This window comes from Cebus imitator, unplaced genomic scaffold (genome assembly GCF_001604975.1).
Source record: "Cebus imitator isolate Cc_AM_T3 unplaced genomic scaffold, Cebus_imitator-1.0 Scaffold169, whole genome shotgun sequence".
Lineage (NCBI taxonomy): Eukaryota > Metazoa > Chordata > Mammalia > Primates > Cebidae > Cebus > Cebus imitator.
The window spans coordinates 1,237,933-1,258,996 of record NW_016107484.1 but is presented as its reverse complement, the minus strand read 5'-3'; the positions used below and the strand labels follow the sequence as shown (position 1 = coordinate 1,258,996).

Below are 21,064 nucleotides of genomic sequence, written 5' to 3'. Positions count from 1 at the left end.
GCTCACCATAACCTCTGCCTCTGAAAGGGAGGTTTTTTTTTTTAATTTTTTTATTTTTTTTATTTTTTTTACCAAGTATCTCATTGCAGTATTCTCTCCCCATTTGAGAAAATTGCAAACTGTGAATAAAAAGGATTTCTTTTTAAATTTAACGAGAAACTTTGTGAAAAAGTTAACTGTGGTTTCTTAAAGGCTTAGGAGCCATAGTGAAAGTCGTCCAGGTACAGTGACTCATGCCTGTATTTCGACACTTTGGGAGGCTGAGGTGTACAGATGGCTTCAATCCAGGAGTTTGAGACCAGCCTGGACAACATAGCAAAACCTGGTCTCTACAAAAAATACAGAAATTAGCTGGGCATAGTGACACATGCCTGTAGTCCCAGCTACTCGGGAGGCTGAGGTGGGAGGATTGCTTGAGCCCAGGAGGCAGAAGTTGCAGGGAACCAAGATCAGGCCATTGCACTCCAGCCTGGGCAACAAGAGTGAAACTTCGTCTCAAGGGGAAAAAAAAAGCAGTGGTGAAATTGGCACATATTGAAATATAGAGTCTTCTGTTTGGCTTTTAACTATTTCATTGTGTCTATCCATTTGGAGTTGGAAGATTCCATTGAAATCTTCATGGCTGATAATTGGATAGGGATAATGGAGAATTTTCATAAACTTTATTAGACCAATAAATTATAAACAAGTGCCTAAAAGGATTTTTTAAATTAATTAATTAATTTATTTTTAAGACAGAGTCTTTCTCTGTCACCCAGGCTGGAGTATAGTAGCGTGATCTTGGCTCACTGCAACTTCTGCATCCCGGGTTCAGGCGATTCTCCTGCCTCAGCCTCCTGAATAGCTGGAATTACAGGCCCCCGATATCATTCACGGCTAATTTTTGTAATTTTTTTTTTTTTTTTAAGTAGAGAGGGGGTTTCATCATGTTGTCCAGGCTGGTCTTGAACTCCTGACCTCATGATCTGCCCACCTCAGCCTCCCATAGTGCTAAGATTACAGGCATGAGCCACTGCAGCTTGCCTGTTCGTTTGTTTATTTTTTAAAGGTGGAAATCTTGCTGTGTTGCATAGGCTGCTCTCGACCTCCTGGGCTCAAGCAATCCTCCTGTCTCAGCCCCCTGAATAGCTGGGACTATAGGTACATGCCACCACACCTGGCTATATTTTGATTTATTTTTGTGGTTATTTTTATATCTAATTTTTTTTTTTTGAGATGCAGTCTCACTCTGTCACTCAGCCAGGAGCCTCCACCTCCTGGGTTCAAGCGATTCTCCTGTTTTAGCCTCCTGAGTAACTGGTACTACAGGCGCATGCCACCACATCTGGCTAATTTTTGTATTTTTTGTAGAGACGGGGTTTCAGTATGTTGACCAGGCTGGTCTCGAACTCCTGACCTCGTGATTTCCCTGCCTCAGCCTCCCAAAGTGCTGGGATTACAGGTGTGAGCCACCACGCCTGGCCATATCTAACTTTTTATAATTACTTTTTATAGCAGCTAAGAATTGGTCTCCACATGCCTCTTTTTATTCATAGCCGTGTTTTTATTCATTGCCCACAGCTTGCATTAAATGCTTCTCATTAAACACTTCAGCCTTATGTTAGAAGTGCCCAAATAATTTCGATATTTATTTGAAAAATCCTCAACCTAAATTTGACTTCAAAAGCCCCAGATTTGAAATAGCAAGGATAGTATTTTAAACCTTTAATAGTAAATATGATTCCAAGAAATTCAGCTACATAAGGATGTTGTTCATTGTTACCACTGAATAGTCTTTCAAGCATAAGTCAGAATGAAGGGAGCATGCTTGCCAATTTAACTTGGAACTTTCATTGGAAGATGTATGTTTAGAGGTTCTGAAAACATGCAAATTGCATAACAATTGACATTGGAAAATGACAGGAAAGGGTCTGCATATTCTACTTCAGAGTAAAGACCTTTCTTGTCTTGGTCTGTCTGTTTCAGCACTGGATTGGTGACTGATTCACCCTCTCTGTGTGCCTCCCTTACCTACACAGACACTGAGTGCTGCCTGAACAGCACAGCCCGATCTTTACCTGATGGTGCCGGTGAGGGGTGTCCTCATTTCTCACAGTGTTTCCTTGTATTTAGGCTGCTCAAACAGCAGAAGATGCAATGCACATAATGGAACAGATGACCAAAGAGAAGACCGAGACACTGGCCTCCTTGGAGGACACCAAGCAAACAAATGCAAAACTACAGAATGAAGTAATCAGATTTAAATGGCTTTTTGTACAAAGAACAGCTTACCGACTTCCTGGAATGTTTGATCACTAACTCAGGATTGCTTATGTTTTTGAAGTGTGGCCTTACACAGGTTTGAAATGTATGCCAGAGCCATGATAATATTTAATAAAGTGTATCACTTCATTACTTATTAGGATCAAACTTTACAAATTGAGGAAAAAACCTTAATAGCGTGGGTTTCTAAGATAACTATTTAGTGATAGCACTAGCAAAAGGAGGTACTGATGGCCTGCTCTAGCTTTTGTATCCTTTGTCTTACATCACACCCATTGTTTTTTTCTCTTCTCTTTCCCAACTTTGAGCCACTAAATTTCGTTCCTCAGCCCTGAGTTTGATGTAGGCCTTTTCTTGGCCCAGCTCAGTACTGATTTCCTTTTGTACCATCTTGAATGAGTCACTTTTGGAGCTGGGACAAATCTGTGGCGTCAGGATATTTTGATTCTGTCCACAAGTAGCATTTCTCCTTCTGTAGCATTTCTCCTCCTCTTGATTTTCCTGCTCCCACCCTCCCAGCTCGTACCAACCTTTGTTTGGAAATCTGTTACCTAAATCCTAATACTGATGTACCAAAATGGTTATGTGAAGTCCTATGGAACTTCAGATGCTTTTATTGTTTGTTTTTTTGAGTTGGAGTCCTGCTCTTGTCACCCAGGCTAGATGGCACAATCTTGGCTCACTGCAACCTCCACCTCCCAGGTTCAAGCAATTCTCCTGCCTCAGCCTCCCAAGTAGCTGGGATTACAGGTGCGCACCACCACACCTGGCTAATTTTTATATTCTTTTTTTTTTTTTTTTTTGAGACGGAGTTTCTCTCTTGATACCCAGGCTGGAGTGCAATGGCGCGGTCTCGGCTCACCGCAACCTCCGCCTCCTGGGTTCAGGCAATTCTCCTGCCTCAGCCTCCTGAGTAGCTGGGATTACAGGCACGCACCACCATGCCCAGCTAATTTTTTGTAGTTTTAGTAGAGACGGGGTTTCACCATGTTGACCAGGATGGTCTCGATCTCTTGACCTTGTGATCCACCCGCCTCGGCCTCCCAAAGTGCTGGGATTACAGGCTTGAGCCACCACGCCCGGCAATTTTTATATTCTTAATAGAGACAGGGTTTCGCCATGTTGGCCAGGCTGATCTCAAATTCCTGTCCTCACGATCCGTCTGCCTCGGTCTCCCAAAGTGCTGGGATTACAGGTGTGAGCCACTGTGCCTGGCCCAGATTGTTTTAAAAGTAACAGGCAGGTAAGACATTAAGGAAGGAAAACAAGGGGAAGGCGGTGACCAAACTGAGGAGCCACTGTAAAAACTAGGACTCCTCGTTGTGGAGGTCAAGGATCAACTTCTCAAAGGATCCTTTGAGATGAACATTTGGAGGTAATGATAGGGTCAATAACAACGCTTCACATTGAAGGAAGTACATTTAAAGAAGGAACAATCCTAAGAGAAGATGACTTAAGCTAAAAATATAAAAGCATTTAAAAACATAGCTGTTAATCAAAATTAGAACCTGAAGTAAATGAGAAGATTTTAGGGAACGTGTCTAACCTGCAGCAGTGGAATTGGGGAAACTGTGTCCTTCTACCACAGATCCCTTTGTGTCTTTGTTATAGCCAGTATACAGGGTTGGATGAACCATATTTTCGGACCCATTGTGATATTTTGTTTTTCTTGTTTTGTTAATCTGGAATGTTAAAAGGTGTTAAAACGAAGATGTTGGTTTTAAAATGAGCAAGACACTTTCTGGGACTCCTGACTGGTGGCATGTAGCATGGCAAAAGGAGATAGCTCCCTTTTCTGGCTGTAGGAGACAACTTCCCAAGGCCCAGGAGCCACCTTGAGGAATGGAGGCCCACATGAGCTACCATCCTTGGTGTGGCCTCTACACCTAGAGTTCCAGCCGCCTGCCAGAGCCTGTGATCAGTCACATCCCCACTTATCCCAGTAACAACTCTGGCTTTCCACCAAGGGCCAGGCCCACACCTGGCTGCATCCCCATGGGCCACTGATGTGGATAAGTGGGTGTGAGTGCTCTTCAGTCCCACGTTATGGCTTTTTCCTCTTCAGTTTCAAGTTCAGATGGGTAACTAAATTTTTTTCCAATCTACAAATAATTTTGATTCAAATAATTTTTGTAGTGAGGACTATGTAAATCTGGTACTGACATTGAAAACTTTCATATCCTGGCCGGGTGCGGTGGCTCATGCCTGTAAGCCCAGCACTTTGGGAGGCTAAGGCAGGCAGATCACCTGAGGTTGGGAGTTTGAGACCAGCCTGACCAACATGGAGAAACCCCATCTCTACTAAAAATACAAAAAAAATTAGCCCAGTGTGGTGGTTCATGCCTGTAATCCCAGCTACTTGGGAGGCTGAGGCAGGAGAATCGCATGAACCTGGGAGGTGGAGCTTGTGGTGAGCCAAGATTGCACCATTACACTCCAGCCTGGACACAAGAGCAAAACTCCATCTCAAAAAGGAAAAAAAAAAACATATCGTAAATCACTAATCTTTGGAGAAAGAAAAGGGCTTCTTTTCATTACAAAGAATAATCCTTGCTTATGTCATTACTTTGCATTTTATTTCTATTTTTTTTAATCATATTTGGTTAGGAAGTTCAGTGGTAAGTGCTGAGAATTGTACACAAGATGAAAGAAAATTTTACTTTTGTGTAGCAATTTAGTTTGACATTTTGGCCAGGTGCACAGGATATGTCAGACTAAATGTAAGGAGGAGGTTTACAGTTTGTAATAGACTTGTCATCTGAGACTCAGGAGACTTTTTTTGCAAGTGACTAATTTCATCTATCTTTTCAATACACATTTTCATGAATAATTTGTTCATTTATATCATTGGAAAAGGAAATAATTTCATCAAGTTTTTTTCTCTTGGTCTTTAAGTTGGACACACTTAAAGAAAACAACCTGAAAAATGTGGAAGAGCTGAACAAATCAAAAGAACTCCTGACTGTAGAGAATCAAAAAATGGAAGAATTCAGGAAAGAAATGTAAGTTTATCTCCTTTGAGAAAAATTATGGAATTTATTTTAAATTGAAAAAGTGAACACAGTGCTAATCATTTAAAAAATATTTGAGAAGTACATAAAGTATGCAAACTCTGTTGCATACCCTGGAGGTAACATCAGTAACCACTGTTAAGTCAGAACCACATCTAAGTTAAAGGATCAGAATGAAATGTGTACTGGTTGATGAGTTATGTTGGGGATTCAAATGTGACTTTGGGCTGGGTGCAGTGGCACATGCCTGTAATCCCAGCACCGGGAGGTCAAGGTGGGTAGATCACTCGAGCCCAGGAGTTTGAGATCAGCCTGGGCAACATGGTGAAACTCTGTTTCTACAAAATATACAAAAATTAGTTGGGTATGGTGGTGCATCCCTACAGTGCCAGTTACTTGGGAGGCTGAGGTAGGAAGATCACGTGAGCCCGGCAGGTCAAGGCTGCAGTGAGCCATTATCATGCCACTGTACTCCAGCCTGGGTGACAGAGTGAGATCCTGTCTCAAAAAAAAGAAAAGAAAAGAAGTGACTTGAAAGCCTTATGAAAGTACAAGTAGAATCAGAATAGCCAGTCTTAACATTTGGTCTCGAACTCCTGACCTCAACTGATCCCCCCGCCTCGGCCTCCCAAAGTGCTGGGATTACAGGCTTGAGCCACCACACCTACCCAGCCAATCTTAACATTTGGAAATGTCAGACCCTTTATTAGCAAGTCCATCAAAATTCTTTTTATAGGAAAAACAAACAGCATGTCACTTTCTACATTTTCAGTATTTCAATTTTAAGAGTAATCAAATCATCTGGCATGGAAATGAAATGACTAGCATTTTTGGAAGACTTTAAAATTAAAGTTTACACATCAATTTGTTTTATGGTTTCAGGCAGATTGTTCATACTTCCTTTGTTGATGCTAACTCAGTTCTTGCCTTTCAAGTTTGACTAGTGTAGTTATTAGAGATTGGTATTTATCTGACATTTTAAAGAATGGTTACAGTGTAGATTTCGTTTGGTCTTCTGTTAACTACACTGTATCAACCATATTAACCTAAAATCCTAAAGCTAATTAACCTGGTGAACATTTGAATATGTCTGTGTGTTTCATGGTAGATACGGTTAAGGTAGGAAGGATACAAAAGGTGAGTATATACAGTCCCTGCCCTTCAAGGATTTGTTTCGTTTATTTCCAATCCTAATACATAGATGAGATTCAAACAAAAACAAAAGCATCAGTTCCAAAGTCACCATCCTCAGTACTATTTGTTGACTGAGCTTGGATTAAACTAGCACATGTGTGGTTCTTCTGAGAGTTTTACATTTTCCTAGGAAAAATTTGATCTGAGCTGCACCTGTGCACAGCTCATGGTATCAGTGATTTTCTTCTTCAGTCCTAGTTTTAATGGTGGGTCTCTAGATTATGTGATTGTGTTTAAACAGTTCTAACAATTTCATTTATGCAGATTTATAAATTTACAATTGTGATTATGGTCATTGGGGAGGCTTCAATTTCCTTGGGCTACCAACATCAAATGACACAAATAGAAGATGGATCACCAAGACAGGAAAAACAAAGTCATTTGTTGTAATGTGATAGTTTAGTTGTATTCATTGAGGAAGTGGGTGCAGGTATAGTTTAGAATTTCTTTTTCTGGTGACACAAGTCATTTTGCAAATCTGAAGGGCTTTGGAGCACCAGGTTGAATTCCTGTGTTGTGTCCCACGGGCAGCTGGTGAGGGAGCATGGGATCTGCCACGGGTGACTCCCTCACCAGCCTCCACTGCGGTAATCCCACCACCAAGCTTCCTGGGTCCTACTAGGTGACGGAGGGGCAGGGCCAAGTGGACCTGGCCAATAGAGCTCTTGGGGTTTAGATAAAATTCTTGTTTTCTGCAGTACGACTTAGGAGTCTTTTGTTGTTATTGTTGTTTGTTTGTTTGTTGTTGCTGTTGTTTTCTGAGACAGAGTCTCACTCTGTTGCCCAGACTGGAGCGTCGTGGGTGATCTCTGCTCACCACAACCTCTGCCTCCCTGGTTCAAGTGATTCTTGTGCCTCAGCCTCCTAAGTAGCTGGGATTACCGGGGCGTACCGCCATGCTCTGCTAATTTTTTTTTTTTTTTTTTGAGATGGAGTCTCACTTTGTTGCCCACTCTAGTGCAGTGGTGCAATCTCGGCTCACAGCAACTTCCACCTTCCAGGTTCAAGCAATTCTCCTGCCTCAGCCTCCCAAGTAGCTAGGATTACAGTTATGTGCCATGACGCCCAACTAATCTTTGTATTTTTATAGAGACTGGCTTTCACCATATTGGCCAGGCTGGTCTCAAACTCATGACCTTGTTGTCCACCCACCTCGGCCTCCCAAAGTTCTGGGATTACAGGTGTGAGCCACCGTGCCTGGCCATATTTTTGTATTTTTAGTAGAGGTGGGGTTTCACTATGTTGGCCAGGCTGGTCTTGAACCCCTGGCCTCAAATGATCTGCCTGCCTTGGCCTCCCAAAGTGATTGGATTACAGGCGTGAGCCACTGCACCAGTTCTTAGGAGTCTTTTGTTGCAGTCATTACTAGTATTCCAGTGAGATCACCCTTTAATGTTCAGAGTCCTCACTGAATCCTGTCATGTCATCTACCCCTAGTTAGCGTGGGGTTGTTTTCACCCCATGAAGACATAAATTGTTTTTGTGCACCTCTCCTTTGAATTATTTCACTGACTAATAAAAGCTTAGCTGAGATTCTGGCTACAGCTGCTGTTGCGCTAACCCCAGCCTGTGCTGAGCTGTTCCTGCTGCTGTGCTTCCCAGACCTCTGATCCCTGAGCTCAGTCATTCAGGTGAGGAGGAACCAGATCCCAGGCAGAAAAAGCCTCGGCTGCTTTGGATTCTCTACCTTTTTTTGCCCCAACAGACGTGAGGGAATCACATTTTCTTGTCAGTGACATGACACTTCATGGCCAGGACTGTTTACAAGAGGGAGGAGCAGTGGGAGACATGTTGATAGCGTTCCACGGAAGCGGGCACAGGAGGTATGGGGAGTAGGTTGAAAAAGCCCCTACCCCTGATGACTGGTGGCTCCCTGGTCAGATTTCAAGGGCCATCTGCTGTAAGAGGACTGTGTAATGGGAACATGCTTCTCAAAACACAGCAGTCACTTTGCCTTTCCCTAGTCTTATTCCTCAGGGCTCAAAGCTGGAGAATGAACAGCCGCTTGCCTCTTCCGTGGTTTAGCGTGTATGGGATTTCGTGTGTCCTCTGGAGCTTTTTTGGTGTTTCTCCTCACCTAATAGGACTGTGGTTCCTGGAGAAAAAGAGGCACCAACATAGACCAGGGTTTCTTTTCTTCTTTCTTTCTTTCTTTCTTTTTTTTTTTTTTTTTTGAGACAGGATCTCACTCTGTTGCCCAAGCTAGAATGCAGTGGCAGCTGTCTCAGCTCACTGCAGCCTCCACCTCCTGGGTTCAATTCAGCATCCCACCTCAGCCTCCTGAGTGGCTGGGATTACAGGCGCGCACCACCACGCCCAGCTAATTTTTGTATTTTTAATAGAGACGGGGTTTTGCCATGTTTGTCAGGCTGGTCTCAAACTCATGGCCTCAAATGATGTGCCTGCCTGGGCCTCCCAAAGTGCTGGGATTACAGGCTTGAGCCACTGTACTCGGCCACCTAGGAACCACTCCCTCTAGAATATTGCCCTTGCCCCTGGAAAGCAGCACTTGTAACTGAATGTTCTTTTCCTGTGTACCACTTACAAGGCTGGTTTTAGGAAAGCTCTTGCTTGATTTCAGTTAGCCAGCTCCTATTTTCAGTTGGGGATCAACAATAAAAGAGTTTCTCGTGGTGTATAATTTTGGATCTTAGGGAAAAAAGGATATAAGCAATTTAATTTTTTTTTTCAATTTTTTAAATTCATTATTTTTTTTTTTTTTTAAAAAGACAGGGTTTCACCATGTTGATCAGGCTGGTCTTGAACTCCCGACCTCAGGTGATCTGCCTGCCTTGGCCTCCAAAGTGCTTGGATTACAGGCGTGAGCCACCACGCCCAGCCAAGCAATTTAATTTTTGTCTTTACTCACCTGGCACAGTAGTAAATCTACAATATATTTAGCATGATAATAGATTTATGATGGATTTATAAGTAAAATGTTTGCATGTCAATATTAATTATGTTTATTTTGTCTTCCATTTTAAACCTATAGTCTTTTCTGTGTCAAGGTATCTTGTCATGTAGAAAGAAAAGTAGCTTCTTTAAAAACCATTGGAAATATTTTTGTGGCTATTTTGAGAATCATTCTTTGAGTATTTCCAGAATTTGGGTTATCGGAGCCTCTTTCCTCTATGAAATGAATTCACCCGCTACCCACTAAAGAAAAAATGAAGTGCCCTATATCTGAATCACGACTGAAGTCATCTGCCAATTGTAGCTCCTATTCTTGTGGTTTTGCTGCTTACTGGCTTTATGATTTGGGGCAAATCTGTGTACTTTCCAGAGCTTCAATCTTCCTGTTAAAACATAAATAACATTAGCCTCCTTGGGCTTCCAGGATTAAGTGAGAAAATGGACATGGAGGCATTTTGTACATTTTAAAACACTAAATTTTGTTTTTATAGGTCAGTGCTTTAGGCCACTTTGGCCACTTTTAGATTACTTCCTTGATGCGTTGTTTTAAATTTTCTTTTCTGTGGGCTTGAGAGAGAAGGAACAAGAGTGTAAGTGTAGTACTTTGACAGGCCACACACATGCAGACACCATGTAGCCACTCATGAAGACAGTGACCACCTGGAAAATATGACGTTTGGCTTACGATAATTTTACCATAAGGAAATCTGATTTGTCAAGGATTGATGGACTTGGACAGATGAACTTTAGCTGTGATATGTGTGTATGCATGTGTACATACATACGTATATGAATAGAGATTTGTATATATGAATCTCTTTCGTGAGTAACTAGCTGAGGCTAAAATTCCCTCTCAGTTTTTCTTTAATTGCTAAATAAACATCTCTGTAGAAAGCCTAATTAGTATGCTAAGAGAATTTTTGTGTAGATTTATTTCCCTAAGTCTTCCTGAGGTCATCCCAGTGTGCATATTATAGGTGGATGGAGAATTAAAAATTGAGAAAATCGAATGTGCCGAGAACCACCACCCATTAGACAATTGAAGTTAAAAATAGATGCGTTCATGCATCAGCAGATGGATTCATACCCAGATGACTTGATTCAGAATTCAGCCATGTATGACAGCTTGCTAAATGGAGTTTAACCAACACAGACGTACTTAAAATTCACAATTGCATCAAAACCCTCTAGAGCATAAAACTAAGATTTAGTGATCAAATATTGTGCATATTCATGTATAAAGGATAATGTTTAGGATGTATGTTTTTGATTATTTTAAGAACAGGAAGTTGTTTAATAAATATAGCTATCCTGTTCATATTTTCTATGGTTATTCATGGTATAGGTTAGCAGGTTGTATTATATTTTTATTTGCTTTTTTCAATTATAAATCAGCATTGTGGAAAGACTATCAAAATAAAACACCTGTTATGTAATTAGAAAACTATTTCCTTTGGGCATTCCGCCTCTAGTTGTCCTAAAATTATACTCAGATTTACATCAGCACTTGACTCTGACAGATACTGGTAAATGGGACCATTGGATTTTTATTTCTTCCAGAGAAAAACAAATTTATAGATCTGTGCAGTTAGAACAGAGTGCTATGGCAGCAAATTAAATCACTTTATCAATGAAGTGGATTTTAGTAAAATAATCTAAGGGAAATATTCCTAAAGACAGGAGGGCTGACCATCTCTTCTGCCATGTATTTTATAGCAAAATTCCTTTTTTATGGTGTAAGTTTGAGTGGTGGGAGGGTGGGCACAGTGTTTATTAGGTTCTGAAAAATGTAATAATTGTGGGTGGCAGTCCTCCTTTTGGGAGGTTATGGCCATTTAGCCCTTCTGCATGTAGATAATACTGTCTGCTGTTATTATAGATCCTATCAGTCATGTGACCCAGATATATTTTCCTCAGTGCTGTGAAGCTGGTTGTCTCCCACAGTTTCCTTGCCTGTCTTGTTTCTATGGTAACCCAGCACTCACTGTCCTTGCAGAGAAACCCTAAAGCAGGCAGCAGCTCAGAAGTCCCAGCAGCTTTCAGCATTGCAAGAAGAGAACGTTAAACTTGCTGAGGAGCTGGGGAGAAGCAGAGACGAAGTCACAAGTCATCAAAAGGTCAGTGTCCTTTGGTGGGGGTTTCCAGCTCTGCCGTGCCAGCTGCTGCTGCTGTTGGCAGCATGCTCAGAGGCTACTCAGAGGTCTGCTCAGTGTGGTGGGGTCATTCCAAATGGAATTCCAAGTTACTTGTGCTATGTGTCTCCTTGTTTTCAAACATACTGCTGTAGGATTTAGGGTAGGAGCGATTTGACAAGTCCTTTAAAAAACACACAAAATACTGGAACTTCCAAGCAAGTAGAAAATATGGTCTTTATTAGACAATCTTACAGCTAAACATTTAAATAGAAGGGGACAGTATCTTCTACCTACTACTACTTGGATTTCAAAATTATTTTTCTCTTAAGATTTTTTTCACTTTGATCAAAACTGATTTTGAAGAACAGATTCCAAGAATATAGATTTGGTGTGAGTGTTGGCAACTGATTTTTAATAGAACTCTGCTTTTCTTTAAATTAGAAAACATGCTTACGCCTTTCCTAATGGAACTGTGCATATATGTGCCCTTGTGTGCTTTGGTAAATATAAAATATATGTTACAACTGGAATGAACTACAAGCAGACCACAACCTGTTTGCTTCTATATTTAAATTACAGAGGTTTCTTATAGAAGTTAAACGTGGCAACAAAACTGATTTTAAAGGAAGCTGTATTCTACCTTTTATTCTTCTTTAGCAGTTGAATCAAAGTGCTGAATTGTGAGTCACATCTGACTTCAGAGCAGCAGCTTAGAAGTACATTTTTAAGAGACTTTTGCTGTGTAGTCATTCATTCTTGCTTTGTACTCCAAGGGGAATTTTTTTTTTTCCCATTATATGTTGCAAACATTAATTCTTACTTGGAATGGAGTAATTTGGGGTAATTGTACGGAGTAGCCATTGACATGGTGCAGTTTGTGGCAAAAGCACTTTTTGGAGAGTTAATTTTAGACTTTAAAATCTTCACTATCACTCTCCACAATTTTCTTATTTTGTGAAAGAAGTGCTACATCTCTCCAGACTCCAAAATGATGACGATGCTATTGGTGATAGTAACTAACACTTATGGGCTCTTGCTATGTGACGGCACAAATAAATGGTAGCTATCATCTCAGTCCCTGCCATAATTCAAAGCAATAGCACTATTATTATCCCCATTTGTGAAAGGGGAAATGGGAGCACAAAGATGATAGTAATTTGTTCAGCATTACTCGGTGAGTAGTGTCAAGAGATGTCATCTTCTGATGGGGGCCAAGGAAAGAATCAGTGTGTTGACTTAACTAGGGTCATTGCACTCTCCCTTCATGAGTTTGTGGGAAACTGGAGTTCATGAAGAATCAAAGACTATTGACCAGCAGGGGTTCTTTTTTTTCTGGCATAAGCTGAAACACGCACATCATTTGGCATCTCCAGTATCAATGTGTCCACAGGGACTTGGAAGAGAAGAATTTTGGCTAAGTGCTGAGTCTTTTCCCATCTTGTATCATTTCATTGAACATCTCTGGTAGAGAGAGTGGTTTCCATAAATAGGAGGAACATACAGAGATTATCCTCTTATCTTATGCTGTGACTTTAACTGGACTGATGATTATAGTTCTTGTCTCTGTCACTCAGAACCAGAAGGGATTCAGGAGACAACATGCTTCCTTGTTTAGAATTTCCCACAGTTTCTTTGCCTGTGTTGGACTCCTCTCTATCCTAGCAGCTCTGTTCTTTTTTGCAGTAGAGATTTCAGTTAGCTTCCTACTGAAAAGGTTTTGTGATTTAAAAATGTAAAAATCAGGCACTTTGCAGAGTGATAGAAAATAATGCCTACAGGAACAGGGGGATGGTGGGGTGCGAGTGAAGAAGTGACTTCCTTTTAAAGAATGGGGTGGATTCTTATGCTACTGGTAGTTTTCTGTATTTAACTCAGAAGGAGAAATAATATGGGTGTGAACTAAAATGTGATTGGCTTTCATGATGGAGATTGTGGAAAATATTGATTACCAAAAAAGATTACAGATCATTCTTTCCATGGAATATATATTTCAAAAGAGTGGAGTGAGCCACCCATTTAAAATAACTTAGAAGCAACCTTAGTTTAATAAAGACTGATTAATCATGGGGCTCTGTTACTCTCTTACTGTATCATCTCCAAGAATTCTATAAAATTTCACTTAGTTGCTTTCTATAGTTAAGTCAAACTATTGATCAGCTGTGTTAGAAATATAAAGCTATTGTATTTGGCAGAAATGCTATTTAAAAAAAGATTTTCAGTTGTAGTACTACAGAAGAATTTACTTTTTCATTCTAAAATTGAGACAGTGGAGACTAGATTGACTTGGGAAAGGTAAATACTGACCCATGACCCAGGAATCTCTTCTGACTCCTTATTTAGAAGCACCATAATTTGTTGAATTGAGCTGATTGCTTTACCATAATTTCATGGAATCATCACAACCTACCTCAGAGATAGTAGGATTATTTTTAGACAGGAAACAGGCTCAAACATGAACTAACTTACCAAGGATACACAGATAGGCAGTGGAGGAACTGAGATTTGAAATCATGTCTGTCTAACTTGAAAGAAAGCCTGTTTGTCCAGCTGCTGTCCTATACTGAGAATAAAACTTATTTCTACTTACTTCATGATTATTGTTCAAGATTTTTAAAAAGCTGTGAGCTAGAAATGGGGTAGGTGGGGTCAAACAGTGCTCTAAAAATGCACTTGGAACACTACTGGTACTTTTTTTTTTCCTGCCTCAAATGTTTTGCTTAGAAAACCCAGGGCATCTCAGAATCTTGCCATTCACAGGTCTGCTTTTGTGTCTTTTCTTGTCTCCTTTCCCATTTGGTAAGTGTATCTCATTCTTAGAGGCCCATGTTAATGGTCATTGCCTCTGATCTCAATCAGAGTGAACTCCTGCCTCTCTGCAGTGCCCTGACCCTTAGAACCCAGCACTGTGGTCAGTATCATGTGCTTCTGCTTCTCCCAGACTGTGAGAAAGTAGGAATCATAGAGCACCACTTGTAGGTTTGAATGAATGGATGGGTATTTGGTGAGTATCTTGTTTTTAGCCAGAGCCCCAGTTTCTGTTTTATAGAAAAGAGACTTTGTGATTGCTCTTTCCACTTTTTTAGATGATTCCATTTACCTCCAGTTTCATAACTGTATTAGGGTTCACTAGAGGGACAGAACTAATAAAGAGGAGTTTATTAACGAGTATTAACTCACACAATCACAAGGACCCACAGGAGGCCATCTGTAAGCTGAGGAGCAAGGAAGCCAGTCCGAGTCCCAAAGCTGAAGAACTAGAAGTCCAAGTTCGAGGGCAGGAAGCGTCCAGCCTGGGAGGAAAATGTAGGCTGGGAGGCTAAGCCAGTCTAGCCTTTAAGCATTCTTCTGCCTGCTTTTTTTTTTTTTTCTTTAGCTGGAATCTCACTCTGTATTCCAAGCTGTAGTGCAGAAGCTCTATCTCGGCTTACTGCAACCTCCGCCTCCAGGGCTCAAGTGATTCTTGTGCCTCAGCCTCCCTAGTAGCTGGGACTACAGGCGAGTGCCACCACACCCAAATAATTTTTTGTATTTTAGTAGAGACTGGGTTTCATCCTGTTGCCCAGGGTGATCTCAAACTCCTGAGCTCAGACAGTCTGTCCACTTCAGCCTCCCAAAGTGCTGGGATTACAGGTGTGAGCCACCACACCCGGCCATCTGCCTGCTTTTTGTTCTGGTTGCCATGACAGTTGATTAGATTGTGCCCACCCAGATTAAGGGTGGGCCTGCCTTTCTCAGCCCATTGGCTCAAATGTTAATCTCCCTTGGCAACACCCTCCCAGACATACCTAGGATCAAGACTTTGCTTCCGCAGTCCAGTCAAGTTGACACTCAGTATGAACCATCACAATAGCTTTTTTTGGAGAGCTGTACTTGCCAAAAACCTCATCGCCAACTTAGTAGGGCATTTGCTTTCTGCGTAGCTAGTAGAAGCATATAGTGTGAATTCAGGCAGGGTCATGTAGTTTAAGATTATTGGCAACCATACAGAGTATTCATTTCTTTTTTTAAGAGATAGGGTCTCACTGTGTCACCTGGGCTAGAGTGTGGTGATGCTATCATAGCTCACTACAGCCTCAACCTCCTGGGCTCCCAGCCCCTATTTTCTTTTCATAGGGAATTCTAAAAATAATGTTAGTTCTTCTACAGAAATAGTCACCTTAGGTAGTCACTTTTGATATGTCTGATTTATTGTTTCCAAACCTCAACATGTGTTCCCCCTTGTAAAGATAGCAAATACAGTGAGCTGTCACTATGGGAACAGAGCTGATTCTCCCCCTGGCTATTTGTGGAATGAGGTTACAGTTTGCTTATGGAAACTGGACAGGGATTAAATGACTCCATAAGTGTATTTCATGAACAGTTTTTCCTAACAGAGTTTACAGCAGATGTGTTACACAAAAAAATTGGGGTTAGCAACTAAATTGATCATGAATAGTCACCTGCCATTTAAATGAGCCTGAATTCCCAGACATGAATGCTTAGAAAGGGAAAGCTATTTTTAGCTTATTGTGTATTAGTTTGGAAAAATGGTGGTTATCAGCCATCATATTTTTAATCTGGGCTCAGGGGACTTCTGGGCAACTAGGGCCAATTGAAGCGAGATCACCGCCTCCTGCTCTCTCCCTTCAGTACCCAATGCTACGAACACAGTTTTTCTGTATTAAAAAATGTGTCCAGCAGAAGCCAACAAAGACAGTCAACTTCATGCTGTAAACTTTTTTTTTTTTGAGACAGAGTCTCACTCTGTCACCCAGCCTGGAGTGCGGTGGTACGATCTCGGCTCACTGCAATCTCACCTCCCAGGTTCAAGCAATTCTCCTGTCTCAGCCTCCTAAGCAGCTGGGACTACAGTCATGTGCCATCATGCCCAGCTAATTTTTTGTATTTTTAGTAGAGATGGGGTTTCACCAATTTTGCCAGGTTGGTCTTGAGCTCCTGACCTCACGATCCACCCGCCTTGGCCTCCCAAAGTACTGCTGTAAACTTTTAAATTGGCAACCAAGGCTGGATGCGGGGGCTCACACCTATAATCCCAGCACTTACTTTAGGAGGCTGAGGCAGATAGATCACCTGAGGTCAGGAGTTCGAGACCAGCTGAAAAACATGGTGAAATCCCATCTCCAATAAAAAATACAAAAATGAGCCAGGCATGGCAGTGCGTGCCTGTAATTCTGGCTATTCAGGAGACTGAGGCAGGAGACAGGAGAATCTCTTGAACCCAGGAGGCAGAGGTTGCATGAGCCGAGATTGCACCACGGCACTCCAGCCTAGGTGACAGAGCAAGATTCTGTCCAAAAAATAAAAAGTAAATTGGCAACCAAAAAAGGAAACAAAATTGTGGGTTGACTCTGACACTGTGTCCCCAGTGGTAAGTGGAAAGAATGATGAACAGCAAAATCCTGAGAATTTTTACTCAAATCCTGTCTGTCTCTTCGCCCAGTCCAGTTTGGAAAAAATTAGACTGAAGAGGTGAGTAGACAGCCTGGGAAAAGTCAAGGAAAAATTTCTGAGGCTTGACACCCTCTTGTACCACCTCAGGATTTTACTAGCAGTGGGAACATCTGCCAGTGGTCATTTTCTATAGCTAGGCCAGCCAACAAACTGTGGCTGACAGGCACAGGGCACCATGGGTATTTTTTCCAAGTGATAAGAAGTCTGCAGGTGGGCAGTGCAGGGCGGGTGTCCCCTCAGGAACGTCCTCACAGAGCCGGCTCTTCCTTCTGCTTGCTGCCCTCCTAGGCATGTAGCTCCTGTCCACTTGATCCCCAGTTGGCTGTTGTACCTCAAGCATCGCAGAGCTGTCCGGAAGGAAGCAGGGGAGGACAAGGCAGGGAAACGCAAAGGGCTTCTCACATGCTCTGTCTTCTAATTTGGGGAAGAAAGTTCATATTTCTGTGATCGTATCACATAACCGTCTCTGACCACAGGAGTGGCTGGGTTCCAGTCTCTAGGAAGGGAAGGTAGCAGAAGTGGTAAGAGCAGTTGTGGAAAGAGCTTGCTGGGGATACGTGCCCCAAGGCAGAGGATATTCTCCTGTGGGAATGGGATTACCTGTATTCAGGTAGAGTGAGTGATATGTACAGAACACTGAAGAAAAATCTCAGGAAAGAGATCGCCAACAGAGTCTTTGTGTAGCCTCAACTATCCCAAACTTGACTCTATCCAGAAACCTCTGGCTATAGAAATGTGTCAATTACAATGCTTAACTTTCAGCTGTAGCACAGGGTTGAAGATAAAGGCCTCAGATAAGGTAGGAAGGGTGTTGGGGGAAACTCATGGCATATGGAACAAAGGGAAGGTTTAGGTAGAGCCATCCGGAATAAGATGAAGTGTATGCATACCGTAACCTAAGACGGAAAGGGAAAGAACAGAACACCGAGAGCCAGAGAGAGACAGGAATTCAGGCCAAGAGAAGCTGATACCCAGGGAAAATAGGGCTTTGTGTTATGTAAAACTAAAGTTATTTGAATAAAACAACTGTTCAAAGAGGAGATGATAAAATGACACAAGTTTAACGGAGATTGAAGAATTAAGGAAACAAATTCAAGACCAAACCACACCATATCAAGACTACTAAATAAATCAGAAACAGAAAGCAGCCTTATAAACATTTCTTAAAAACATAAAGGAAAGGACTGGGTGCAGTGGCTCGCGTCTGTAATCCCAGCACTTTGGGAGGCCAAGGCAGGAGATTGTTTGAGCCCAGGAGTTCAAGACCAGCCTGGGCAACATAGAAAGACCCTGTCTCAAAAAAAAAAAAATATATATATATATATATATAATATTATATATAATAAATATATAATATATATTATATAATATAATAAATATATATATTATATATTATACAACATATATAATATATAATATAAATATATAATATATATTAATTATATTATTTAATATATATTATATTAATATTATATATAATATATATATATGCTGGGTGCGGTGGCTCAAGCCTGTAATCCAAGCACTTTGGGAGGTGAGGCAGGTGGATCACTTGAGGTCGGAAGTTTGAAACCAGCCTGGCCAACATGGCAAAACCCTGTCTCTACTGAAAATACAAAAATTAGCTGAGCATAGTGGCAAGCACCTGTAATCCCAGCTACCTGCATACTGACACAGGAGAACAACTTGAACCTGAGAGGCAGAGGTTGCAGTGAGCTGAGATGGCACTACTGCGCTCCAGCCTGGGGGACACAGCAAGACTCCATCTCAAAAAAATATATATATATGTGTGTGTATGTGCGTATAATATATATAACATGTATACACACATAATATACATGTATACATAATATGTACAACACACATATATTAACATGTTATAGATGTTACATATATGTTACATATGTTATATAATATGTATGTTACATATATAATATGTATGTTACATATATACTCATATATAATGTATTATATATGTATAAATATATATAACATGTGTTATGTGTTATATATATGTTATATGCATATATATGTATATTATGTGTGTGTGTGTGTGTGTGTATGTATACATATATATAATTTTTTAAAGTATTAGGAGATAAGGAAATTTTCCCAAGTAAAGGAAGAACTGAATCTGCAAACAGAAAAGAGAGTGGGTTGTATGGAAACCCAGTAGGGGAACCCACTGGGAAAAATTGGTCCAAAATAAACACACACACACACACACACACAAATACCCTGGTGATTATTGAAATTCAACAATATAGAAATAGTTCTAAGTGCCCAGGCAGAAAAATCAAATTTCTTATAAAAACTTAAAAAACCAGCCCACTGCAGATACATTCAATGCCAGAAAATTCTGCTGCACTGCGTCCAGAGTTCTCAGGGACAGGAAATATGGCCAAGGTTGTCATATCCAGATAATGCCTATTCAGTTTCATGTTTTCAGATATGAAAGGACTTAGAAGCTGTGGTGTCTGTGGGTCCTTCTGGAAAGTAGACACTTGATGGTAAATTTGAGCCAAGCAAGACATGAATCAAAATAAAGGCATTAGCAAAAGAGAAATGGACACAAGGACTGGTCGTGAGCATTAAATCCAAGTAAACAGATAGCTAAGCACACAGCTGTGGGGTTTATGGGCACATACTAATGTTGTGGGGTTCTTTTTTTTTTGAGATGGAGTCTCATTCTGTTGCCCAGGCTGGAGAACAGTGGCACAATCTCGGCTCACTGCAACCTCCACCTCCCGGGTTCAAGGGATTCTCTTGCCTCAGCCTCCCAAGTAGCTGGAAATACAGGCGCACGCCACCACGCCCAGCTAATTTTTGTATTTTTAGTAGAGATGGGGTTTCATCATGTTGGCCAGGCTGGTCTCAAACTCCTGACCTTGTGATCCTCTCACCTTGGCTTCCCAACTGGGATTATAGATGTGAACCACCGTGCCCGGCCCATACTAATGTTTTTAATATTTTATTTGGAAATTATTTCAAACCTTGTGAAAAGTTGTAAGAATAGAATAAATAATGCTCATATTTTATTATTTTTACATAAACCCCATGCAGTCATCAAATTCAGGGAGTTTAACCTCAATACAACGCAATTACCGATGTACAGACCCTATTCCTGTTCAGGCAGTTGTCCCAGTAATGTCCTTTACAGCTTTATTTTTTAAATTCAGGATCCAGTCCAATTTCATGCATTCTTCTCACTGAATTGTCATGTCTCTTTAGTCATCTTTAATTTGGAATGATTCCTCTGTTTTTGTCTTTCATGACATTGACTTTTTTTTTTATAAGAACAGGCCAGTTAAAGCTGCATAAAGTCTCTCATTTTCAGTTTGTGTGATGTTTCTTCCTGATGATATTCAGGTTACGCATTTTTAGCAGGAAGACTATGTAAGTGATACTGTGTCCTGCCAGGAGGCATATTGTTAAGCCAGCTACCCCAAGTGAAACTTAACAGCATATGCTGTTTCTTTGTCCCATTATTGATGATGTTAATTTTGATCATTTGGTGAATACAAGTTTAAAACATTTGCAAGGTAAAAAGAAAAAGAAAAAAAGTAGAAAAAATATATAGAGAACGTGACTAACAAAATTTGATCGCCACTGCACTCCAGCCTGGGTGACAGAGCAAGACCCTGCTTCAAAAAAAAAAAAAAAGAATTAATTTGAAATGATGTCAACATATTACATTTTAAAAACATATTTTACTTAAAAAATTTTACAAAACAAATGTATAGTGTGAACCTATTGGGATGTCTTAGAATCATACGTATCTTGTGGTAAATATTTTTTTGCTCTCAACAAATTTATTTTGTTTACTTCCATTTTTTTCTCCCTCCTATTAAAGTAAAATTAAATTTGCTTTTCCCTCCCTCTCTTTGTCCTTCTCATTCTGTATATACATGGAGATGTCTGGCATGTCATTCAGCTAGTGTTAATTATGGTCTTTTTTTTTCTTTTGATTGTATCTTGCTCTGCCTCCTAGGCTGGAGTACAGTGGCATAATCACAGCTCACTGCAGTCTCAACTACCCTGGCTCAAGCCATCCTTCCACCTCAGCCTCCCGGGTAGTTGGGACTGCAGGTGCATACC

The 21,064-nt window shown here is 40.9% G+C and overlaps 1 protein-coding gene across 23 annotated transcripts in view; it reads left to right on the top strand.

The window, feature by feature from the left end:
• CLIP1 (CAP-Gly domain containing linker protein 1) overlaps positions 1 to 21,064 on the top strand; it is a 141,335-nt gene that overhangs the window by 91,652 nt on the left and 28,619 nt on the right. For all 23 annotated transcript variants that reach the window (XM_037744215.1, XM_037744214.1, XM_037744218.1 and 20 more), the window contains 3 exons: positions 2,113 to 2,229; positions 5,158 to 5,264; positions 11,377 to 11,497. In XM_037744215.1, coding sequence (XP_037600143.1) covers positions 2,113 to 2,229; positions 5,158 to 5,264; positions 11,377 to 11,497 — 345 coding nt within the window. The remainder of the gene's footprint in view (positions 1 to 2,112; positions 2,230 to 5,157; positions 5,265 to 11,376; positions 11,498 to 21,064) is intronic.